General features: G+C 52.3%; 2 protein-coding genes across 5 annotated transcripts; both read left to right on the plus strand.

Annotated features, from left to right (window-relative positions):
• Positions 1-168: 168 nt before the first annotated feature.
• On the plus strand, positions 169-13,578 carry SLC25A23 (solute carrier family 25 member 23). Of its 4 annotated transcripts, XM_030879444.2 has the most exons (12): positions 169-497; positions 1,576-1,702; positions 2,280-2,367; positions 2,644-2,755; positions 4,129-4,287; positions 4,373-4,525; positions 4,729-4,836; positions 5,961-6,128; positions 6,365-6,451; positions 10,486-10,636; positions 11,638-11,818; positions 12,140-13,578. In XM_030879444.2, the coding sequence occupies exons 1-12, from the start codon at positions 342-344 to the stop codon at positions 12,192-12,194; spliced, it is 1,545 nt and encodes a 514-aa protein (XP_030735304.1). In that variant the 5' UTR covers positions 169-341; the 3' UTR covers positions 12,195-13,578. The 4 variants fall into 4 exon arrangements, 3 of the variants coding, with proteins under 3 accessions (XP_030735304.1, XP_060153245.1, XP_030735307.1); XM_030879447.2 differs by lacking the exon at positions 6,365-6,451 and having other exon boundaries at positions 173-497; XR_009563562.1 differs by lacking the exons at positions 6,365-6,451; positions 12,140-13,578 and adding an exon at positions 11,421-11,505 and having other exon boundaries at positions 174-497; positions 11,638-11,775.
• A 4,425-nt stretch (positions 13,579-18,003) lies between these two features.
• SLC25A41 (solute carrier family 25 member 41) lies at positions 18,004-25,195 on the plus strand. The gene is given in 9 exon segments (XM_030879439.2): positions 18,004-18,355; positions 18,358-18,465; positions 18,680-18,852; positions 19,302-19,364; positions 19,366-19,473; positions 19,664-19,771; positions 22,882-23,043; positions 23,263-23,410; positions 24,441-25,195. Coding segments are annotated over 9 exon segments (1,110 nt in total). The 5' UTR covers positions 18,004-18,279; the 3' UTR covers positions 24,605-25,195.
• Positions 25,196-25,635: the final 440 nt, after the last annotated feature.

Here is a 25,635-nt window from a genome sequence, read left to right on the forward strand (position 1 = left end):
GAAACCAGACCTGAGATCATTGATCTCTCGAACCCCCCTTCCGAGAATGAACGTGGTTGCTCCCTAGATTGTGCTAATAAGAGAGCATCCCTGACACGCCCCCCCCAGCTCCGCCCCCATCCCCCTCCCCTCCAGTGCGGAGGAGACGCAAGTTCTGGCGCGGGCGGCGACGGCTAGCAGTCACCGCCTCCTACAAGTGCCAGAGCCGGGCAGACAGCGCGGAGGCTGCGGTGGCAGTGGCCACGGAGCTGGCCCTCCGGGGCCCCTGGGGGGAGGGGGAGCCGTCAAGCCCCCGCTGAGGCCGCCGCTACCGGGCCTCCCCTCCCCCCAGGGCGGGCGCCATGCGGGGGGGCCCGGGCGATGCGGAGCGGCGTGAGCGCTGGGGTCGCCTCTTCGAGGAGCTGGACACTAACAAGGATGGTCGCCTGGACGTCCACGAGTTGCGCCAGGGACTGGCCCGTATGGGCGGGGGCAGCCCGGACCGCGGAGCACAACAGGTACCCTTGCAGGGACCCCCTCCTGGCTCGTGGCGCTGGATCCCAGCCCGCGCAGGGTAACCCGAGCCTCTGAATGGAGCGCCGGGAGCAGCCCGGGACTGCCTGTGGCTGGACACCAGGACCCGTTCCTAGCTTGGGCGTCCTTGTCCCCTTCCCCCTGACCGCCCGTGTCTGGGCCTAACGGGCTCGCTCAAGACAGGACCACCGAGGCCCCAGGCCTGCAGTTTCGGCTGCCAAACCCGTCCCCCTCCTCCCTCGGGGTGAGGGATGTCTGCCTGGGAATGGGGCCGCGTGCGCTTTCCTGCCCACTGCCCGGGACACACCCTTCTCTGAACTCTTTGCACAACCCGAGACACAAGGCCTGCACCCACCTCCAGGAGACACACCCTCCCCAGCCTCTGTGTTTACATTCCCTTCCCTGTCCTTTCCTGGGCTTGGCTCTATGCCCCAGGCTGTCCCAGCCAAGGACCCAATCCTATCCGAGGCCACCCTCAGCTGGGGATGCACCTATCAAAGCAGGAACTTGACCCCAAGCCTGTGCATGTGTCCCCCACACCTGGAGGCCCAGATGCCACTGGACTGTCTCCATAGCACCCTGAGACCTCCAGTCAACCTCCCACTTTACAGATGGGAAAACAGAGGCCCTGCAGATGTTCAGTGTGGATGTCATTGCCCCACATTGCCCAGTGCTGTCTCCAAGGAGAGCTCTTGAAACTGCCATGTGGACAAGCTCATATAAGAGACACCTGGAAGGACAGGCTTTCAGAGACAAGAGCCCAAGTCCACCTACTCACTTCTCAGCTCTGTAACCTTGAACAAGTGACTTGACCTTGGAGAGCCTCGTTTTGCTCACCAGGAAAACTGGACAACCACTGTCCACCTCACAGACCTACCTTGGCCTTGGGTATCTTATTGAGGAAAGAGATGATCAAGGGAAGGGGTGACTTCCCCGCCCTGGTCCTCTAGGTGCAGGGCTGGGGGAGGGGGACCTGGGTTCCTAGGGCATAAGCTTGTCTTGCCTCCTCCAGATTGGGGGAGCAGCTTCCCAGAACTCCTTCTGTCCCTTCCCCCCTGCCAGGGCATCTCCCCTGAGGGTGATGCTGACTCAGATGGCGGCCTTGACCTGGAGGAGTTTATCCTCTATCTGCAGGAGCGGGAACAGCGCCTGCTACTTCTGTTCCACAGTCTGGACCGGAATCAGGATGGTAAGGCCCAGGGATGGGGCTGTGGGGGCCCTGGAGATGCCAACGGGGTTAGAACTGGCAGTGCTAGGAGGAGGAGGGAGAGCCGCTTCTCCCTGATGACTCACAGGCTATTTTGGGAGCTCTCCTCACCCCCAGCTAGGTGGTTCGGGGCCCAGCCAGCCTATCCCACCTCCTTTTCCTTCTGGGGTGGGACACTATTATTTATTAGTCTTATTTTTCTGTGGGACAAAGATCCCCCCATATTGCTCCTGGATTCCCTATGAGACAAGAGACACCCCCATCGCTTTTTCTGGGTGTCCAGTATTGCCTCTCAACCCCCTGTGGCATAGGGACCCCCATAATTATCCCTGGACTCAATCCTTCATTCATTCATCGAACAGAAGACCCCCTCTAATATGGCCCAGTTCTACCCCTCTGATCCCAGTGGGTCAAGGACCCCCCCCCCAACCCTGCCACAAACCTCACCTTGGGTTCCTGGATCCGCTGGTCTTCTTCAGTATCCCCATTCCAAGCTGTCCTGGTCCTCCATCTTGGGGTCCCTACACACACACTTCCCCACCTTGGGCCCCCTCCCCAGGTCATATCGACGTCTCTGAGATCCAGCAGAGTTTCCGAGCTCTGGGCATTTCCATCTCGCTGGAGCAGGCAGAGAAAATCCTGCACAGGTGAGTAGCGGGATGTCCAGAATCTCAGGTAACTCAGGTCCCCAAGACCCCTCAGCCACCTTGAGCCTCTGAGCCTCAGACCCAATCCCAAGGCAGTGGAGCTGAGATCTTGGCCCAGTTGCTTCCCCTCTCTGAACCGCAGTTTCCCCCTCTGTAAAATGGGGAGCTCCCAGTGCCAAGGAGCTCAGTCTACCCCCCAAATCCACAAGAACCTCACTCAACTCACCCCTGGACCCAGGCACTGATTCTGTCCCACCTGTACCCCTCCCCCCGCAGCATGGACCGTGATGACACCATGACCATTGACTGGCAGGAATGGCGTGACCACTTCCTGTTGCACTCGCTGGAGAATGTGGAAGATGTGCTGTATTTCTGGAAGCATTCCACGGTGAGGTGGGGGGCGGCTGTCCCAGCCGGGTGGTCGGGCCCTCTTCCCCAGGGCATGGGGGGAGGGGCTGGCTCAGGACTCTAGAAGGAGGAGCCACTGGGAGCAGCCGAGGGATGAGGCTCTGCTCTCCTCTTCCTCCATCTGGGGCTCCCGGGACCCATTTGGGGAGGTGTCTGCCAGCTGATGGGGACCCTTCAGACTTACTGTGGGGCCTCCGGGGGTTCAGGGAAGAAAGGGCTCACCAGATGGGGCATCTGGTCTCCCACCCTCAACCACATGGCTCTCTTTCTGCTGGTTTCTATTCCCCTCAATAAAGGATTCTGCTGCTGAAAAGACAAGTTAGGAAGCCACTGTCTTCAGAGGGTCTCACGGGATCTACTGGAACTTGGGAGGGAGGAAGTGCTCTGGATTGCCATTTCCAGGGTGGGAATCCTTGAGTGGTGCATCTGGTAGGATCTGATGGCATCTGGAGGGGTCCATCCATGCGATCTGCTGAGATCCTCTCGGGAGATCCAGAGATTCCCACCCTGGGGGACCCATGAGGGGCTTGGTTAAGAAGTCTGCAGGTGATGGATGCTAGAGGGGGGATGATCTCTGTGGGGGAGACCCCTGGGGATCTGGAGAGACCCCCAGGAGGGATCTGCTGGGCTCCATATATAGGGAGTCCCTGGTAGGACCTTGTGTGGCCCTGGAGGTATCTTCTGGAATTCTTACGTGGGAGACCCTTGGGTGCGATCCTTTGGAGGGATCTGATTGGCTCTGGAGGGATCTTTATGGGGCAGGGGCTTGTTTGTTTTGTCGTTGTTGTTTGGGGTTTTTTTGTTGTTTTGTTTTGTTTTGTTGGCCGTGCTGCACGGCATGCAGGATCTTAGTTCCCTGATCAGGGATCGAACCCGTGCCCCCTGCAGTGGAAGCGCAGAGCCCTCGCCACTGGACCGCCAGGGAATTCCCATAATATATATATTCTTAGATATTCTCTTTTATTTATTTATTTTTGGCCACACCACGTGGCATGTGGGATCTTAGTTCCCCAACCAGGGATCGAACCCATGCCCCCTGCAGTGGAAGCGTGGAGTCTTAACCACTGGACCACCAGGGAAGTCCCCTGTGGGGTAGAGACTTGAATAGGATGCTTTGACGGGATTTGGTGGAGATCCCCAGGAAGGATGTTATTATCTTTTGTGGAGACTGCGGGGCTGGGTCTGGTAGGGGTCCAAGAGAGATCTCTTGGGCTCTCCAAGTGAGATTCACTGGTGGACTGGGATTCATTGCTGGGTACCCTGGGATTCATGGGGGAGACGCCCCAGTTTAGGGCAGAGTTGCATCCCCCCAGCCCCACTGGGGCATGACACCCCCAGCCTCTGCATCCCCAGGTCCTGGACATTGGCGAGTGCCTGACTGTCCCGGATGAGTTCTCGGAGCAGGAGAAGCTGACTGGCACGTGGTGGAAACAGCTGATGGCGGGAGCGATGGCGGGTGCCGTGTCCCGGACGGGCACAGCCCCCCTGGACCGCCTCAAGGTCTTCATGCAGGTGAGGGGCCCTGGAGAGACCCACCCCCTTCCCTAGGCCTGGACCCCTGGAGGGGTCCCCAGAGCCACCTGGTCTTCCCACCCAGGTCCACGCCTCCAAGACCAACCGACTGAACATCCTGGGAGGCCTACGGAGCATGATCCAAGAGGGGGGCGTGCGCTCCCTGTGGCGCGGCAATGGGATTAACGTGCTCAAGATTGCACCTGAGTCGGCAATCAAGTTCATGGCCTACGAGCAGGTGGGGGCAGGCAGGGGGAGGCGTGGGCTACAGACAGGAGGCTTTGCAGGATTGGCCTGGGGGTGGGGGATGTCTGCAGGTCCCCAGGAGTGGGCATCTGCTCCCCTTCGGGATGCGCCCAGGAGGAGGACAGCAGAGGGAAGGTCCAAGCGCACGGAAGGCCCAACCCCTGAGGTCCCGCCACCTCTGTGTCTCCCTCTCAGATCAAGCGGGCCATCTGGGGGCAGCAGGAGACACTGCATGTGCAGGAGCGCTTTGTGGCTGGCTCCCTGGCTGGTGCCACAGCCCAAACCATCATTTACCCCATGGAGGTGAGAAGGAGGGGCCCTAGCAGAGGCTCCATTGCAGGGCTGGGGGCGGGCCTGCAATAACCCTTTCACTCCAAGGTGGGATAAGCGTTGGGATTATAACTTTGCTTCATCTTGATTCAGACTGTAGCTCATCAGAGCAATGCTCTTTCATGTGTAGCTGGTCTGGGTATCACAGTAGTGTTGGTTTAGCTGTTTAAATAACAGTTGTGGGGTGCAGCCCTTTATGGATATGACTCATCTAAGGATACTGGTTTCCAGGATGCTTGTCCCCAAGGGAATCCTTTCTAGGTGGAACCACTTTTGGAGAAGTCATTTCAAGTTTCAGATTGTGCCCGGCGTCACTTAGGATTCTGAGTGACAGAAAACTCAAAGCACATAAATGAAGTCCGGAGGTGAGCAGTTCAGGGACGGTCTGGTGGCTTCAGAGTGTTAGAGATCCAGGTTCCTTCCCTCTCTCTTGTTCCACCACCTCAGCCTGTGGCACCCACCTCATGGACTAAAATGACTGCTTGTGCTCCAGTCACAGCATCCACACTCCAGCTAAGAAGGAGGAACAGAGGAAGGAACACCTCCCTGCCTTTAAGGATGCTTTCTGACAGCCGTGCATACCTCTTCACCATCTGTTTCGTCAGCTAGGACTCAGTCGCATGGCTACACGCCTAGGGAGACTGAGAAACGTAGTCTTTATTTCTAGAGGCTGTATTCTTGCTGAAAAGAGCCGTTTCTGTTGATAAGGGAGAAAGTCACAAGATATTGGGAGACAACAGTGGGTGCCACGTGCAAGTCTGATAGGCGTAACCAGTTTGTAGGTATAGAGTTTGGGGGTAGAAGAAGGTTCTAGAGCAAGTGGTTCTTCTATTTATTTATATTTTAATTTATTTTTTTGGCCACACCAAGCAGCATGCAGGATCTTAATTCCCCGACCAGTGATCGAACCCATGCCCCCTGCAAGGGAAGTGCAGGGTCCCAGCTACTGGACCACCAGGGAAGTCCCACAAGTGGTTCTTTTAATTCAGTTATTCTCAGGGTATCTCCATCTAGGAGGTACAATTTCGAAGTGTCTTCATTCCTGGATGTAGTGATTCCGAAGGCAGCTTTTCCAGGGATAACCGGCTTCTCCCCAGGTACTGAAGACACGGCTGACCCTTCGCCGGACGGGCCAGTATAAGGGGCTGCTGGACTGTGCGTGGCGGATCCTGGAGCGAGAAGGGCCCCGAGCCTTCTACCGCGGCTACCTGCCCAACGTGCTGGGCATCATCCCCTACGCAGGCATTGACCTGGCCGTCTACGAGGTCTGTGGTCCTCCCTTCTCTGGGATCTGCCCTTCCTGTGGGGCTGGCTCAGTTGACCTCCATAGCTAGGGGTGGAGAAGCAAAGCACTGTGGGCCTTGGGATTCCGGGGAACTCCTTTAGGCATTGGACCTCCCCACCTGCCCCGCCACTCTTGCGCTTCCCACCGCAAGAACCTTCCACCTGTACTTTGGCCTTCCCGGGTCTCAGGACATGTGAAAGTCGGAGACCACTCTAGCTCACAGAAACGTGGGAGCAGGCGAAGATGAGCTGCAAAGATGCCCATCCCCCCCCAAACGTGGGTCAGACGCGCCTCCATCTCCAGGCCAGTATCTTCTTCAAGGCCATTTCAGTCATTGCCGCCACCATAAAATCCCTACCCCACGACCAGCATCTCGGGGCCTTTATCAGGAGAAGCAGGAGCTGGGAGTTTTTGCTGTTTCTCTTCCAAGGACCTCATCCATTGCCTTTCCCTTCTCCTGGTGGGATCACCAGGTTCTCCCAATTAGCACAGCCTCAGAAGTTCCCAGGCATCCCCCCACCCCCCATCGTTGTATCCAGCCCAGCTTCATGGGTAGGCGACCTGTAGTCACCAGCTCAGAAAGGCTCCACGCTTGGTTGAATGCTTTGCTGTCACCCTCTTGAAATTCTTACTACTCTTTGAACAAGGGACCTCACATATTTTTATTTCGCACTGGACCCCGCAAATGACGTAGCTGGTCCCGATCTAAGATCCCCGGTACCTGCCATCCGTACCTGCCCTACCAGCACCCAGTGTCTACGGAGCCAAGTGAGACAAGGCTTCACTCTTTCATTCGTTCATTTATTCATGCGTTCACTCATTCACCCGTTCACTTAGCAACTGTGTTCTGGGTACTGTGCTGGCTGCTGCGTTCAGGGAGCACAACATAATCCTTGTCCTCCCGGGACACCCCTCCAACGAACAAAGAAGTCAAGTCAACCAGCAAGTAAGTAATTGCAGACCCTGAAGTGTTCTCAGAAGATAATAAACAAGACGTGCAATCAAAAGTAGCCATGGGCAGGAGGGGGGCGTGTCTAGGGGTGTCTCCGAGAGGTGGTGTTGGAGTGATGAGTTGAATATATATCAGGAGGGAGTGTGAACGAGGGCACAGCCAATGCCAAGGTCCAGAAGCAGGAATGAAAATGGCCTATGGGAGGAGTGGAAGTCTTTTCTTTTTTTTTTCATTATGGTTAATGACAAGACATTGAGTATAGTTCCTGTGCTATACAGTAGGACCTTGTTGTTTATCTATCTTATATATAGTGGTATATATCAGCTGATCCCAAACTCCCAATTTATCCCTCCCCACCCCGACCTTTCCCCTTTGGTAACCGTAAGTCTGTTCTCTATGTCTGTGAGTCTGTTTCTGTTTTGTAGATAAGTTCATTTGTACCATCTTTTAGAGTCCACAGATAAGTGCTATTTTACGGTATTTGTCTTTCTCTGACTTACTTCACTTAGTATGATAATTCTAGTTGCATCCATATTGCTGCAAGTGGCAATGTTTCGTGCTTTTTTATGGCTGAGTAATATTCCACTGTATATATGTACCACATATCCAGTCATCTGGCAATGAACATTTAGGTTGTTTCCATGTCTTGTCTATTGTAAATAGTGCTGCTATGAACATAAGGGTGCATGTATCTTTTCGAATCATAGTTTTCTCCAGATATATGCCCAGGAATGGGATTGCTGGATCATATGGCAGCTCTATTTTTAGTTTTTTAAGGAACGTCCATACTGTTTTCCATAGTGGCTGCACCAATTTACATTCCCACCAACAGTGTAAGGGGATTCCCTTTTCTCCACACCCTCTCCAGCGTTTATTATTTGTAGACTTTTTAATGATGGCCATCCTGACCAGTGTGAGGTGATACCTCATTACAGTTTTGATTTACATTTCTCTAATAATTAGAGACACTGAGCATCTTTTTACATGCCTTTGGACCATCTTAAATGTCTTCTTTGGAGAAATGTCTGTTTAGGTCTTCTGCCCATTTTTTGATGAGGTTGTTTCGTTGTTGAGGAGTGGAAGTCTTGAGTGGCTGGAGGGAGCTGAAGAGTCAGCAAGGACTCAATTGATCATGAGTTTGGGTTTCTCCTAAATGTGATAGGGAGCCATTCAGAGTCATGAGCAGAAATAAGACCTTATTCTGCAGCCTTAGTTCATTCATTCTTCACCCCAAAAGGGATTTCAGAGGTCTAAGAAGTTTGAAAAGCCCTGTGCCCTCTTGGCATTTCAAGATCTAAATTAGCCCCTTAAAGGCTCTGAGAAGTCCTGCAGAAAAGTAATTTACCCTTTTTTTTTAAGCCCAGTGTTAGCCATACTTTTCCAGTCATCAGAACCTCTTTTTAACAGAACTACTCTTAAAAACACCTATTTGGCAAATGCAGCTCCAGCCCCAAAAGGCGGCTATTAAAATTGCAAAGGCAGTAATGGTAAACGATTCTCATTTGCCCCTTCCATGCCCAGGCCAGACATCACCAATCCATCACAGCACTGAGTCCCTCTCAACACAGTTCCAGGCAGCCATTACCAATGCACTGGAATTGACTTAGGAAATGAAACCTATGAGCAATTCCAGTCCCAAGGCCAAAAAGAAGACCCTGGATTTACAGAGGCCTCACAGAAGGCTTCAGAAGGGATTGGCCAAGGGCACAGCTCTGGACTTGGGGGTGGCTCTGAATGTTGATTGTCACCTTTATCTTGTAGCCTTGGGCAAGTAACTTCTGTTGAGCCTCAGTTTCTCATCAATAAAATGGGGATTGTAGTGGTACTTGTCTTAGTTGGAGGTCTTCCAGAAGCAGGGATGGGGCGGCAAGTGGTTTTGGGGGGAAGTAGTAAGACAGGGAAGGGAAGGCAACCAAAAAGTATCATGCTTTAGTATTAGTTTCCTAGGGCTGCCCTCACAAAGTGCCACAAGCTGGGTGACTTAAAACAACAGAAATTTATCACAGTTCTGGAGGTTAGAAGTCCAAAATCAAGGTGTCAACAGGGCCATGCTTCCTCTGAAATCTGTAGGGGGTATCCTTCCTTGCCTCTTCCCAGCTTCTGGCCTTTGCCAGCAGTCCTTGGCATTCCTTGGCTTGTGGACGCATCACTCCAGTCTCTGCCTCTGTTGCCGTGACTGTCTTCTCCCCTATGGGTCCTTTTTCTTCTTCTCCTCTTTTTCTATGGACCCCAATCATATTGGGTTAAGGGCCCACCCTACTCCAGTATGACCTCATCTTAATTCATTATGTCTGCAAAGACCCTATTTCCAAATAAGGTCATATTCTAAGGTTAAGACCCCAACCCATCTTTTTTTTTTTTTTTTTTTGGTGGGGGATTCATTTAAACCCATAACAGTGCATTATCAAGGAAGATACCACAGCAGACAGGTGGAGCTCAATCCTGGTGGGGACCTCCGGGAGAAAGTGTAGAACATGCCCCCATCAGAGAGGCAAGGGAGCTGGGGTATTGATACACCAAGTCAGTCATCCTTTGAAGGTTGCTTCTGGGGGTGCTAATTTCCCAGCACTGCCCACCTGTTCCTATGTGCTCAGAGCAGCCTTGCCTGGGACCAGATAAAATCCTCAGGCTGAGCCATGGGTGCTTGGCCATTGGAGTCGGCAGGTTTGAGCTGAAGTGGTAAGGGATAAGGGGCAGGGTGGCCACCTTGGAGACTGTATGAGTTTCCGATGGCTCCTGTAACAAATGAGCACAAACTGTGGTTTAAAACATCACAAACTTATTATCTCACAGTTACGAAGGTCAGAAATCCAAAATGCGTCTTACTGGGCTAAAATCAAGGTGTCAGCAGGTTGCTTTCCTTTTGGAGGATCTATGGGAGAATCTGTTTCCTTACATTTTCCAGTTTCTAGCAGTGCCCATGTTCCTTGGCTAATGGCCCCTTCTCCATCTTCAAGGCCAACAGCATAGCATCTCCATCCCCCCTCCCCGAGATCTCTCTCTCTGTCTCTCTCTGATCTCTGTTTCTGTCATCACATCTCCTTCTCTGACTCTTACAAGGAGACTTGTGATGACATTGGACCCCCCTGGATATCCTGGGATAATCTACCATCTCCAGATCCTTAATCCCATCTGCAAAGTCCCTTTTGCCACGGAAGGGACCATCTTCACAGATTCCAGGGATTAAAGCAGGAACGGTAGGGGGGGCTGTTATTCCACATACCAGACAGGGTTTAGGTGAGGTTTGAGTGAGAGCATGCAGGTAAAATGCTTGGCTAACACCAGCCACCACGGGATACAGAAGCCAGCCAGCAGGACCGCTGAAGCCAGGGTCCTGGTGTCACCCACCTCCAACCCACCCTCCTCCCTTTTCCACCCCTGCCAGACCCTGAAGAACCGGTGGCTCCAGCAGCATAGCCACGACTCGGCCGACCCGGGCATCCTCGTGCTCCTGGCCTGCGGCACCATTTCCAGCACGTGTGGCCAGATAGCCAGTTACCCCCTGGCCCTGGTCCGGACCCGCATGCAGGCCCAAGGTGAGGCCTGGGTGGGAGGAGGAGGTAGGGAAGGTCTCGCGACTTGGGTCCACCTTCCCATCCCCAGCTCCTTCCCGTGAGAAGGCAGGGTCCTGGGCTGGGGTCCTCCTGGATTTTGATGGCCTTGACTAAAGTCCCTACTTTTCTCTGGGCCTCAGTTTACCCTTTTGTGACATTGGGATGGGAGCCCTTTACCCTAAGTAGGAGAACAGATACAGCCAGTGCCGGAAGAGCATCCTAGCCATCTCAGCTGGGAGGCAGCTTTCCGGGCTGGTAACTTGGGTTCTAATTTGCAAGGCTGGGATATAGTGAGGTCAAAAGGAGGAGCAGGGCCAGGCTACGATTGTTTTACTGTATTTCTCTGTATTGCTCTTTTGAGGTTCTTTTTTCTCTTCTTTTCCCGCTACTATCCCTGAATCTTTTTTGAGAATTTCCTCGGGGATTTTAGCATTTGTGTTTTGTCGTTTTTGCCGGGGGTCATCCGTGCATAAGACAGATGTGGTCCTCCACCCTCAAAGAGCTCCCAAGCTGGAGAGGAAGGAAGATGGTGAATAAAGCATTCCACAATGAAGTATGGATTTAGGGTTGAATAAAGGGGAGAAGGAAAAGCTGGACTTAGACTGGGGTGCCAAGGAGGGCTCCCCTGAAGAGCTGGTTTGGAATGGAGGTTGGAAGGTTGAGTAAGAGTTAGCTGGGAAAAGGGAGAAGGAATTGAGTTCCAGGAAGAGGAAATTTCTGTGCCCTCTTCCACCTCCCCCTCCACACATAGCTGCTCTGTTTCTAGTCATCCCCAAACTTGGGGCCTCCAGATTGGGGTGAAGAGATGAGCAGCCAATTCCAAGGCCAGTAGAAGTCCCGACTCTTGAGTGGTAGGTCCCACTGTTAGTCTAACCTTCCTCCCTCCTGCTGCAGTTGCCACCTGGCCCAGCCTGGGGGGGAGGGGGGAGGGGGAAGCGAGAGGGGGACCTTTGGCCTTACCTGGCCTCCCCACCCCCTACCAGCCTCCATCGAGGGAGCCCCCCAGCTGTCCATGCTGGGTCTGCTCCGTCACATCCTGTCCCAGGAGGGCGTGCGGGGCCTCTACCGGGGCATTGCCCCCAACTTCATGAAGGTTATCCCAGCCGTGAGCATCTCCTACGTGGTCTACGAGAACATGAAGCAGGCCCTGGGGGTCACGTCCAGGTGAGGGACCCAGAGCCCACCCCTCCCCCAGATCCCTCACCTCCATCGTGACATCCCCCACACCTCGGCCACTGGAGACCGAGGGCCCAGCCAGTGGATCCCAGGTCACCCTCCCCACGCATTCAGACCACAGGATCCCCACACTTCATCCACTGGGTCCTGAATCCCCACATCCCAGCCCCTGGATCCCACGTTTCCCTCTCCCCCAACACGTACTGAGTCCTGGACCTCCACGTCGTAACCACTGGATCCCCCGCAACCCAGCTAATGGATCCTGATACCCCGACCACAGCAGCACATACCATGTATCTAAACCCCCAGACCCCAGCTGCCCCAGGCACCAGATCCAGGGTCCTCAGGCAGTACTGGATCCTAGATCCACTGGCAGATCCTAGATCCCCATGCTTCAAGTCCTGGATCTCCAAGCTTGGCCACTGGATTCTGGATATCAAGAAACCTCAGCGCACCGGATCCTGACAGTGCAATGCCTAGGTCCCGGGGCCCCAACCACTGGATCTCAGACCCCCTCCATCCAGCCACTGGATTCCTGAATCCCTTTACCTCGACACTGGGTCCTGGATCCCTCTGCTTCGACTCCCGGATCCCCACATCTCAACCATTATACCCTCCACCACCGGATCCCAGATTTCCAAGCCCTGACCCACCAGATCCTCACTCCTCCAACCACAGTCGCGAGAGCCCAATGGCAGCGGAGCGGGTGCTGGTGACTACAGCTGTTGGACCCCAAATCCCTTCGCTGCAGGCACTGGGTACTACAACCTCATCCATACGAGGCAGACCCTACCACCTCCAGGCACTGGGTGCCAACCCCTTAACTCCTGGTTTCTGACCCAAGTCCTCCCAAGCACTAGATCTTGAACGCTCAGAACCCCCAGTCTAGCTCCCAATAGGCCAATCAGTGTCCTGGATCCCACGCGCCCCCGTCCCAGACACACACCAGAGCCCGGAGACCTCCCCCCATGGCACAAACCCCATAGTCTACGGAGCCTCCAGGAAACCCAGGTCCTGGCCTCCCAGCTTGAAAACCCACGGGACTTGTCCACTGTCCTGACACGTCTCATGCCAGCCGCAAGGGGAGGAGATGCCTCTCCCAGGCCCTGCACAGACACTGGACCCCCTACCTCCCCAGCAAAGCCTGGACTGCAGGGAAACTTCTCTCTCAAATACTCTCCCAGCAGGGCCATGTCTCACACCCCCTTCCCACTGTCTAGGCTGATAACAACCCCCAGAGCCTGAGTCCCTTTGGAGGATCCAGTCGCTCTTTCTTAGGGGCTGGCAAGGAGGCAATCCAAGGCTGGGGACACATTGAGGGGACCGCACACATCTCCCAGCACTGCCAGCCCCTCCCCAGACTTCAGAGTTGGAAGCCAGAAGCAGCTTCCCTAAACCCAGGATGCAAAACAAACCCCAAACTCCCCAGCCCCCCAAATTCATTCCAGGTCTATTTTTCTACCAGAGAGGAGCAGACATTCCATCCGCCCTAATTCCCAGTACCCCCACCCTGTATATTCTGCACTTTATATTTGGATTCTGAGCTTAGGCTTATTGGGGGACCCCTCTCTCCATTCCTTCCAAGTCCTTGGGGAACCCCATTAAAGGACTGTAAAAGAAGAACTTGGATTTGGGGGTGACGGGATGACCCCCCACAATGCTTCCACCTCCCCCACCTACACTACTCCCCACCTCCCTGCCTGTGTGTGTGATTTCAAAGGAAAAGAACAAAGGAATACGTTTTCTAAGCTCTTTCATTGTGTTTTTTACTGAAAGGGGGTGGGTGGATGTGGGACCACCTCATACCGCCCACAGGGAAGGGACATGGGCCGACTTCCATCATACATTGTTGCGGGAGACCAGGAAATGACTCCGTGAGCCTCAGTTTCCACATCTGTAAAGTGGGTGTGGGGGAAGGTCCACATTCAAGAGCACTCCTAATTTGTCCTGTATTTTTTGTAATTACACAAGTGTGTCCTTTTCCTTGGGCTGCTTAAAAAGTTACCACAAACAAGGGGCTTAAAACAACAAACATTTTAAAAATATTTTTCTATTGTGGTAAAATACACGTTACATAAGATTTACCATTTTAACCAATTTTAAGTGTACAGTTTTGTGGCATTAAGTATATTCACATTGTCGTACAACCATCCCCACCATCCACCTGCAGGACTTTTTCATCTCCCCAAACTGAAACTCTGCCCCATTAAACACTGACTCCCCATCCCCTCCCCCAGCCCCTGGCCCCCACCGTCTACCTGCTGTCGCTATGGATGTGACTCCTCAAGGGACCTCTTAGAACTGGAATCATGCAGTATTTGCCCTTTTGTGTCTGGTTTATTTCACTGAGCATCATGTCCTCAAGTTTCCTCCATGTTGTAGCAGGTGTCAGGATCTCCTTCATTTTTAAGGCTGAATAATATTCTATTTTATGGAGGGACCGTATTTTGTTTATCCATTCATCCGTTGATGGACACTGGGGTTGTTTCCACCTTTTGGCTATCATAAATGAAAGACAACAGAAATTTATTCTCTAACAGTTATGGGGGGTTGAAGTCAAAAACCAAGGTGTTGGCAGGGCCATTTTCCCTCTGAAGACTCCAGGCAAGGATCTGTTCGTGCCTGTTCCTAACTTCTGGTGGCTGCCCGCACCCCTTGGTGTTCTTGGATGTTAGACCCATCACTCCAATTTCTGCCTGTCTTCACGTGATCAAACTTTTTCCTATGTGGACTGTGAGAGTCATTCTCTAAGATGTCCCCCTATGATCTTTGACTCTTGGTGTTCACATTCTTGTGTAATCTCCTCTGTCATTGTACCAAGGCAGGTCTGTATGACCAAGGGAATACAGCAGAAGTGATGGTATATTACTTCCAGAATTAGGTTATAAAAGACATTGAGGGCTTCCCTGGTGGCGCAGTGGTTGAGAGTCCGCCTGCCGATGCAGGGTACACGGGTTCGTGCCCCGGTCCAGGAAGATCCCACACGCTGTGGAGCGGCTAGGCCCGTGAGCCATGGCCGCTGAGCCTCCGCATCCGGAGCCTGTGCTCCGCAACGGGAGAGGCCACAAGAGTGAGAGGCCCACGTACCGCAAAAAGAAAAGAAAAGAAAAGAAAAAAAAGACATTGAAGCTACCATCTTGTTCATGTTTTAAGCTGCTATGTTTGGGGAGGGGGTGATTTGTTATGCAGCAGTAGCTAACTGATACATATACACATATATAGATATGATTTTTCACACACCCAGATAAGGGATCAAGCCTTGCTAACTATTTTGTATTTTTACTTCCTTTGAATTAATGATCAATGCCCAGAAGTGGGATTTCTGGGTCAAAGGATATGACTATCTCAGGGTCATGTCACTGGAAAAATTGTATGCAATATACACAGCCACCAACAAGGAATTAGCATTACCAGTTTTAATGCGGCCATGCCAGCACTGAGTAGTACCACTTCATTTTATTTAATTGTGCCTGTTAACATTCATTTTCTTGTCCACACTCTTTTTTTTCTTCCAGTTTTGCTGAGATATAATTGACATACAGCACTGTAAAAGTTTAAGGTGTACAACATAATGATTTGATTTACACGCATAATGAAGTGATTATCACAATAAGTTTAGTGAATATCCATCATCTCATATTAAAAATTATCTCATTAAAAATTAAAGAAATAGAAAAAAATGTTTCTTGAGAACTCAGGATTTACTCTCTTTCATATATAGCATACAGCTGTGTTAACTCTATTTATCACGTGTACATTACATCCTTCATACTTATTTATCTTATAATTGGAAGTTTGTACCTTTTGACCACGTTCATCCAATTCCCACTCTTCCCACTCCCTGCCTCTGGTAACGAGGAATCTGATCTCTTTTTCTATGCATTTGTTTGTTTTTGCAGTGTAATTGACCTAAACATTATGTTAGTTGCTGTTATACATTGTCCACATTCTTTTAAACCGTTACACTGTGTTTGGGATTTGGGAAGCTCTGCTGACATGCAGTGTGACATCAGACAGGCTGCTTTCCCCTTTCTAAGCCTCCGTTTCCCCACCCACACTTTAAAGATGTCCACTGACATCTTTAAAGGGAAAAGAACTTACATTTATTAAGCAAGTACTATGTACCCTCACTCTGTGCTAAGCCCCCCTTAATGTATATATGTGCTGAACACTTACTTTATGCCAGCTCCAGTTCTAGACATGGGATGCAGAAGTGAATGAAACAAACAAAGATCTCTGCTCTCATAGACCCTATATTCCAGTGGGGAGAGATGAAGAAGTAACACAAGTGAGTGAATATGTAGCAGTGTAGATAGTAAAAGTGTTACAGAGAAAAACAAAGAAGGGAAGGGGGATGAGAAATACTGCAGGGCTGAGTTTAAATTTTAAGTAGGGTGGTCAGAGAAGGCGTCAGGGAGAAAATGATGCTTGAAGAAAGATTTAAAGATGGTTTAAAAAAAAAAAAAGATTTGGGAATTCCCTGGTGGTCCAGTGGTTAGGACTTGGTGCTTTCACTGCCATGGCCTGGGTTCCATCCCTTGTTGGGGAACTAAGATCCCACAATTCACGCAGCATGGCCAAAAATAAAAAAAGGAGTCATGGGGATGTCTAGGGAAACAGCATGCAAGACAGAGTAAACAGCCAGTGTAAAGGTCCTGGGGTAGTACCATGCCTGGGTGTGTTGGAGGAACAACAAGGAGGCCCATGAGGCCAGCGTGAGTGATGGGGAGAGAAGGAGGAGGTGAGGACAGAGAGAGGACAGGGCAGGGCCTGCAGGGCCTTCTGGGCCAAGGGGAGAACTGGGGCTTTTACCCACGGGAGGTGGAGCCTACAGGGCTGTGGGCAGAGAGGGGCGGGACCTGACTCAGGTGCTCACAGGCGCCCTCTGATGGCTGCTGAGGGGAGGACAGACTGTGAAGGGCGAGGGCAGGAGCTGGGGGAACTTGGGTGATGGCCACTGCACTGGTCCATGTGAGTGACGATGGGGCTGGACCAAGGTGGTGGCCACGTACATGGTAAGAAGCAGCCAAATTCTGGATATACTTTGAAGGTTAAGCCCACAGGATTTAGTGACAGACTGTGTGTAAGAGAGAAAGGGAGGAATCAAGGATGACCTCAAGGGTTTTGATCAAACAACTTTGAGGATGGAAATGCTCCCAACAAAGACTCTCATTGGATCCTATGACAACGCTATTTGGTAGAGTTACTCATTACTTCCAATTTCCAGCTGGGGAAACTGAAGCTCAGAGAAGTAAAGCAGGTACCCCGGGACTTCCCTGGTGGCGCAGTGGTTAAGAGTCCGCCTGCCAATGCGGGGGACACGGGTTCCAGCCCTGGTCCAGGAAGATCCCACATGCCACGGAGCAACTAAGCCCGTGCGCCACAACTACTGAGCCTGCGCTCTAGAGCCCGCGAGCCACAACTACTGAAGCCTGCGCGCCCTAGAGCCCGTGCTCTGCAACAAGAGAAGCCGCCGCAATGAGAAGCCCGCGCACCGCAACGAAGAGTAGCCTCCGCTCCCCGCAACTAGAGAAAGTCCGCGCGCAGCAACGAAGACCCAACGGAGCCAAAGATAAATAAATTTTTTTAAAAAAAGAAGATGATTCTTTACAAAAAAAAGCAGGTACCCCAAGGTCACACAGCAAGAAGTGTCTGAGATAGGATTCAAACTCAGGTCCATCTGACTCCAAACCTATGCCTGTCTTACTTCGGGGACTAACTGTGTCTCTCTCTCCCAGAGCTCCAGCGCCTTCCCATTCTCCCCCACTTCCACCTCCTCTTGCCATGACAACAATACATAGTTTGTTAGTTTCCTATGGCTGTTGTAACGAAGTACCACAAACTTGGTGGCTTAAAATATTATCGTGGAGGTCAGAAGCCTGACACGGATCTCACTGGGCTACAATCTAGCTGTCAGCAGGGCTGGCTCCTTCTGGAAGCTCCAGGGGAGAATCTGCTAACTGGTCTTTTCCAGCTTCTAAAGGCCACCTGCATTCCATGGCTCGTGGCCCCCTCCTCCATCCTCAAAGCCAGCAGTGGCCAGTGGAATCTTTCTCACAACCAGTCCCTCTAACACTGATGGTTCTGCCTCCCTCTTCCCTGTTGAAGGACTCGTGAGATTACCTTGAGCCCCTGTGGTTAATCCAGAACAACCTTTCCATCTCCCCATCAGCTGATTAGGAACCTGAATTCTATCTGCAAATTTAATCCACCCCCTCCCCCTTGCCATGTAACGTAACACGTTCACATGTTTAGAGGGGTTGGGATGTGGACCTTTCGTGGGCGGGGAGACACTCACTCCCTCTCATATGCAGTGAGCTCACAAGGGCCTTTGTAACCTCATCATCCCCTGGGACCCAAATTTACAAGGCGTCCCTCCCACATGGTTGCTGGATGGGCAAACTTCTCACCAGGGATTTGAACCTAAGTGTCCTGACCCTCCAGCTGCCATGGAAGCCCAACCTGAGGAAGGTCAGAAGGCTTGCTCGAGAGTCCAGACCCTGTTTAAGAGGGTCAAGTCCTTACTCACCCAAACCCACCCCCCTCCTTGAACCTGGGCTGTACCCATGTATATGGGTACGTGTTTGGGCACGTGCCTGAAAGCAAACTGGAGCATCTCCCAACACAGCAGCGGAGTTTGGGCACCATGGGCCTCCCAGAACTTCCAGCCAGGACTGCAGGGGGAGAAGGCTATGCTGCCCACACCCCTGCATGGCCCGCTCCTCTCCCAGCAGACCTGGATGGAATGCCACCTTGAAGCAGTGGGGACCTGGTAGGCCTTGGACTGGGAGGGGGTTCTGGAGATGTGTCTGGGGAAGGAGCTCCAGACTGGCTGAGTGGGGGTGGGAGCCGGGTCTGTCCTGCAGGTGCTGGACACTGGAGAGCAGCTGATGGTCCCCATGGCTATCGTGGAGGTAGATAATGAGGGAGCCTTGTGGAAGTTTCTCCTCTCGGGAGCCATGGCTGGGGTGGTGTCTCACCCGGGCACGGCCTCTCTGGACTGTGCCAAGGTGTACATGCAGGTGCATGGGGAACATGGCGCTGGAGCTGCTGGGATGGGGATGGGTGGAAGTGGAGCTGATGGAGTTCAGGATGGGGGTGAGGGTGTAACCGGAAACAGGTACCAGGGTGGGGTGGGGACAGGGGTTGGAGTTGAGAGGATGGTACCAGGGACAAGGATGGGGTGGGGATCAGAGAACTGGGGATGGGGTCTTTGAAGACAAAATAGGACTGGAGAGGAGGAGAAGATGAGGGATGAGATGGGAATGTGAGTAGGTGTTGGGTTTGGGTCTGGGTCGTTTTAGAGAATTCTACAACTAGTGAAGGAAGGCATTGAAGAAGGAATGGGGATGGGAGGGGGTAGGTTTGGAGCTGGGCAGCTGGAGACAGGAGAGGTTGAGCTCCAGGCTGGGATGGGGATGGAGATGGGGTGGAGGCTTCCTCAGAGGGCCAGGGACCTCCGTATCCCCAGGTCTACTCCTCCAAGACAAATTTCATGAATTTCCTGGGAGGTATACGGAGCATGGTCCAGGAGGCGGGGTGGGGGTGGGGATGGGGGTGTCTGCTTGCTATGGAGGGGCAATGGTATCAACGTACTCAAGATCGCCCCGGAGTATGCCATCAAGTTCTCTGTCTTTGAACAGGTGGGGGGATGGTCTGCTTTTCCCAGCCCCACCCTCAAGCCCTCACCTCTCCTGTACCCACGACCCCCAAAGCCCAGATCCTTATCCGAGACATATGTTCATCCTCCGGGTCCCAGACCTCTTCCCCTGGATGAGTTTCAGGAAGGAAGGAAGGTTAGTTATTCTCTCATTTTCCTCTCTCCTGTCCCAGTGTAAGAATTACTTTTGCGGAGTGCATGAGTCCCCACCCTTTCAGGAATGACTCCTTGCCAGCTCCCTGGCTGTGGCCACTTCCCAGATGCTCATCGACCCCATGGAGGTAAGAGGATATCTGCCCCGTAGAAGATGAAACATGATGAGGTGGTAGCTGCTTCCTCCTTCCCCTCCCCTCCCCCTCCCCCTCTTCCTCCTCTCCTTCATGTAAGATATGTATCAAACTTGTATTCCGGATGGCTACCTGGTGACCTCAACACTATTTACTGAATGGGTCCTCTCCTTTCTCCCAGCAATGACCCAACACGCCACCACTGTAATTTACTAAATTGGGTAAATTACCTATATTTGTATATATTTGGGTTTATTTCTGACCTTTCTCTTCTTGTCGCTCTGGGGTCTCTTCATGCACTACTATCTTTTAATTTTTTTTTTAATGAATAGACTTTATTTTGTAGCACAGTTTTAGGTTTACAGAAAAATTGAGCGGAAAGTACAGAGTGTTCCCATATACCTCCCGCACGTACACAGTTTCCGCTCTCATTAACAGCTTGCATTTCGGTGGTACTTTGGTTACAACTGATGAGCCAATATTGATACATTATTATTAACCAAAGCCCAGAGTTGACATCAGGGTTCACCCTTTATGTTGTACTTGCTATGGGTTTTGACAAGTAGCCACCATAATAGCATCACACGGAATAATTTCACGGCTGTAGAAAGTCTCTGTACTACACCTGTTAACCCCTCCCTCCTTCCCCCAGTCCTTGGGGACCACTGATCATGTTACTGTCTATGTAGGTTTTTTTTTTTTTTTTTTTTTTTTTTTTTTTTTTTTTTTTTTTTTTTTGCGGTACACAGCCCTCTCACTGTTGTGGCCTCTCCCGTTGCCGAGCACAGGCTCCAGACGCGCAGGCTCAGCGGCCATGGCTCACGGGCCCAGCCGCTCCGCGACATGTGGGATCCTCCCGGACCGGGGCACGAACCCGCGTCCCCTGCATCGGCAGGCGGACTCTCAACCACTGTGCCACCAGGGAAGCCCTGTCTGTGCAGTGTTGCCCCACCATTTTTACTTTTTTTGGCTGCACCACGTGGCATGTGGGATCTTAGTTCCCCGACCAGGGATTGAACCCGCACCCACGGCACTGGAAGCGTGGAGTCTTAACCACTGGACCACAAGGGAAGTCCCAGCCCCGTGTTTAATTTTTGAGACTTGATATTATGTCTTATTATTTTCCATCCCTTCTCTTCTTTATCAGTTTTCCAAGCTATTCTCTGTTGAGTTTTTCCATTCAAACTTCAGAAGCAATGCACCTCATTCAGAACACAAAATCACCTACTGGTATTTGTGTTTTACTGGCATGATGTTCAATTCATAGTTGAGTTTAGAGATTATTGCCATCCATATGATATCGGTTCTACATATCCGAGAACATTTCCATTTGTTCAAGTCTCCTTTTTTGCCCTTTAATGGTTCTAAAGTTTTCTCCACATAATTCTTGCCCTTGTCTGGTCTTCATTGGGTCTTCATTGCTGAGCATGGGCTTTCTCTAGTTGCGGCGAGAGGGGGCTACTCTTTGTTGCGGTGCACGGGCTTCTCACTGTCTTCTCGTTACGGAGCATGGGCTCTAGGCATGTGGGCTTCAGTAGTTGTGGTGTGCAGGCTCAGTAGTTACGGTGCACGGGCTTAGTTGCTCCGCAGCATGTGGGATCTTCCTGGACCAGGGATCGAACCCGTGTCCCCTGCATTGGCAGGTGGATTCTTAACCACTGCGCCACCAGGAAGTCCCCATTCTTTTTTATATATATATTCTTCTCCATTATGGTTTATCACAGGACGTTGAATATAGTGCCCTGTGCTATATACAGCAGGACCTCACTGTTTATCCATTCTGTTTACAATAGTTTGCATCTGTGAAGCGTTTTTGTTTTTGATTGTTGCATAAGAAATTACTGCACTCAGTAGCTTAAAATGATACAGATTTATTATCTCATTGTCTCTGTGGGTCACGTCTGGGCACTGGCTAATCGGGTCCTCTGCTCAGGGTTTGATCAGGTGGAAATCAAGGTGTCAATTGGGCTACCAATGAACCCATCTGAGGCTTGCGGTCCTCTGCGAAACTCCCTGGTTGTTGGCGGGGTTCATTTTCTTACGATTGTAGGACCGAGGTCCTCAGCTCCTGGAGGCCACCCACTGTTTCCTGCCATGTGATCCTCTCCGTAACAGTTTGCTTGTTTGAGACCAACCTGAGGGAATTCCCTGATGGTCCAGTGGTTAGAACTCTGCACTTTCACTGCCAAGGGCCAGGTTTGATCCCTGGAACTAAGATCCCGCAAGCTGTGGCATGGCATAAAAAAAAAGAAAAGACACAACCCAAGAGTGTTTCTGATGCTTCCAATCTCTCTGCCGCCTTCTGTCTCTGGCAATAGACACTCTTTTAAAGGGCTCTCCTGATTGGGTCAGGCCCACCCAGGACGATTTCTCTTGATTAACTTAACTGGTTAGGGGCTTTATTACATCTGCAAAATCCCTTCAGCTTTGTCATATCGTGTAACCTGACCGAGGGGAGTGACAGCCCATCACATTCACAGGTCTCTAGGCATGCGGGCTTCAGTAGCTCAAGGGCAGGAGGGAGGGCATCAAATAGATGATGCTATCAGGGGGATGGAAATCTTGGGGACCACCTTAGAATTTTGCCTACCACACTCGGTGTGCTGTCTTTTGCACAATTGTAGAGCTGCCAATATTTTGATATTGGGGCACTTCATAAAAATTCCAGTAACTGGCTTCTTTCAGAATATTGGCCGATCTGGCTACCTGGGGTCCACACTTGCATGGCACTACAGTTGGCTGGCGTTAGGGCAGAGCTGCGGCAGACCCCACCTGGCTCACATCTCTTCCCTCACCCTTTTTTTGTTTTTTTTTTAATTTTTTGGCCACACCACGCAGCCTGCGGGATCTTAGTTCCCCGACCAGGGATCGAACCCGCGTCCCCTGCGGTGGAAGTGCGGAAGCTTAACCACCGGACTGCCAGGGAAGTCCCTTCCTCACCCTCTTGGGCTGAGAGCACATACAGGCCGAGGCATCTGAGTTTGAAACTCAGCTGTGTGCGTTCCTGAGCAGTTTCCTCCTGCGTAGATGGGGACAGTGGCCAAGGTTGGGGGTCACTGAGAGGATTAGATCAAACAAGTCACCTCACTCCTCATCCTCCCCAGGTGCTGAAGACATGGCTGACCCTGTGCCAGACTGGCCAGTACAGGGGGCTGCTGGACTGCGCCAGGCATATCACGGAGCAGGAGGGCACCCGCGTCCTTTACCGCGGCTACCTGATGCTTGGCATAATTCCCTACGCCTGCACCGACCTGGCTGTCTACGAGGTGTGGGTCCCGCAGAGGGGGGTGTCAGGGGCGGCGTGAACCCAGGCCTGTAAAGAGCTTCCTCCTGGCCTTTTCTTCTTCTTTTTTTTTTTGGCCATGTGGCATGTGGGATCTTAGTTCCCCGACCAGGGATCGAACCCGTGCCCCTGCAGTGGAAGTATGGGGTCCTAACCACTGGCCCACCAGGGAAGTCCCTCTCCTGTCCTTTTTCTCTTGTAGATGCTCAGGTGCCTCTGGCTGAAATCAGGCAGGGACATGGAGGACCCCAGTGGCCTGGTCAGTCTGTCGTCCATGACACTGTCCACAACTTGTGGCCAGATGGCCAGTTACCCACTGACTTCGGTGCGCACCAGGATGCAAGCCCAAGGTCAGCCTGGCCCTAGAGGCGACCTCGCATGCCCCTCCCCACCTTGCCTCTGCTCTCTGAACTTTCTCATCCCCGCCCCAAACTGACTCCTAAACTCTCCATATCTGATCCTGGCCACCTCTGCTGACCCCTGAATCTACCAAAACTTACACTCACCCCCAAATCTGATCTCAGCCCTTCAATTAACCCTGCACATCACTAAAACGAAAATCCAGGGCTTCCCTGGTGGCGCAGTGCTTGGGAGTCCGCCTGCCGATGCAGGGGACACGTGTTCGTGCCCCGGTCTGGGAAGATCCCACATGCTGCGGAGCGGCTGGGCCCGTGGGCCATGGCCGCTGAGCCTGCGCGTCCGGAGCCTGTGCTCTGCGGCGGGAGAGGCCACAGCAGCGAGAGGCCCGCGTACCGCAAAAACAAAACAAAACAAAACAAAACCGAACATCCAGCTCCCAAATGACTCCCACAAACCTCCTTGAATCTGACTCAGGCCCCCATACTGACCTCAAGACATGTACTCCCCAAACGACCTCCCAACTTCTCCACATCGGACCCAGCCCTCAATTGACTCCAGAAGTCAAACCGTTTCTAAATTTGCCAAATCTGACTCTGAGACATCCCCAAACTCATAACCACCTGCTGCACTATCCTGGGAACTCCCCAAATGTGACCACCCCCCAAAGGGGCTCTCAAACCCCTAGACAAATCCTCAAACATCCAAACAGGTCCTTAGCCCAGCACCCTGATCTTGAAAATGTCCCCAAACTATCCCTTAGCACAACCCCCAAATCTCTAGCAGATCTTAGAAATTGGAATGTTTTCTAAGATGTTCCCTACAACAATCCTGAAAATTCCTGCCCCTCACTCTCCCCAAACTGACCAATTTCCTCTAAAAGCCTTCCAAACTTCTTTCCAACTGACACCCAGACCCCTTGCTCCTGGCTTCACTGACCCCCCCAACTCTCCAGACCGCGCCCCCCTCCAGAATGCCCAGTCATCTCTGGCCCAGGCTCTGAGTTTGCCTCTGTCCCCGCAGACACCGTGGAGGGTTCGAACCTCACCATGTGTGGAGTCTTCCGGCAGATCCTGGCCCAGCATACCTGTACCGAGGTATGACCCCCCACGTTACTGAAGGTGTTGCCAGCAGGTGGCATCAGCTACGTGGTGTATGAAGCCATGAAGAAGACCCTGGGCGTTTAAGCAGTGAACTAGGCATACCCTGGACAGAAATGGACAGGAGGATCCAGTGTCCCCTGGCCCCAAAGAACCCCTCCAGGCTTGGGACCCAGGGTGGTTTTTGTCAGAAGCAGGCTGGGGGTCTGGGTCAGAAGATTCCTGGAGGGACTTGCCTGGTGGCTCAGAGTTTAAGAATCCACCTGCCAGTGCAGGGGACATGGGTTCAATCCCTGGTCCAGGAAGATCCCACATGCCATGGAGCAACTAAGCCCATGTGCCACAACTACTGAGCCTGTGCTCTAGAACCCGCGAGTCACAACTACTGAGCCCGTGTGCCACCTACTGAAGCCCGCGTGCCTAGAGCCCGTGCTCTGCAACAAGAGAAGCCACCGCAATGAGAAGCCCGTGCACCACAACGAAGAGTAGCCCCCGCTCACTGCAACTAGAGAAAGCCTGTGTGCAGCAACAAAGACCCAACGCAGCCAAAAATAATAATAAATTAAATAAATAACTTAAAAAAAAAGATTCCTGGAGCCTCCTCTCCAGGGTGCAGCCTGGGACTAGATTGGACTCCAGTCTGACTCGCTGTGACTTGTCCTTGTTCCAGGGCAAAAGGGTGAATGTGGAGACAACCAGGAATAAAGTGATGATTTCTGCTGGACGTGTCTGGGATACCCGGGTCCAGGAGGGCAACTGGGGATCTGTTATACCTGGGTCCAAGAGAGGAGCTGGTTATCTGGAATCTCTGGGTCTAGGACAGAACTAGGACTCCCTGGGTCCAGCAAGAAAGCTAGGGACCTGGAATCCTTGGTTCCAGGAAGTGAGCTAGGGACCTGGAATCCTGGGTCTAGGATAAGAGCTGGGGACCCGGTATACCTGGGTCCAGTGGGTAAGCTGGGAACCTGGAATACCCTGGGTCTAAGAAGGAGCTGGGTATCTGGATCCCTGGGTCCTGGAGCAGGGATGGGTACCTTGAGCCCCTCAGTCCTGAATGGGAATTGGAAGCCTGGAAGAAGCCTAGGTCTAGGAGAGAAAATGAGGGCCTAGGATCAGAG

This window comes from Globicephala melas, chromosome 3 (assembly GCF_963455315.2).
Source record: "Globicephala melas chromosome 3, mGloMel1.2, whole genome shotgun sequence".
NCBI lineage: Eukaryota > Metazoa > Chordata > Mammalia > Artiodactyla > Delphinidae > Globicephala > Globicephala melas.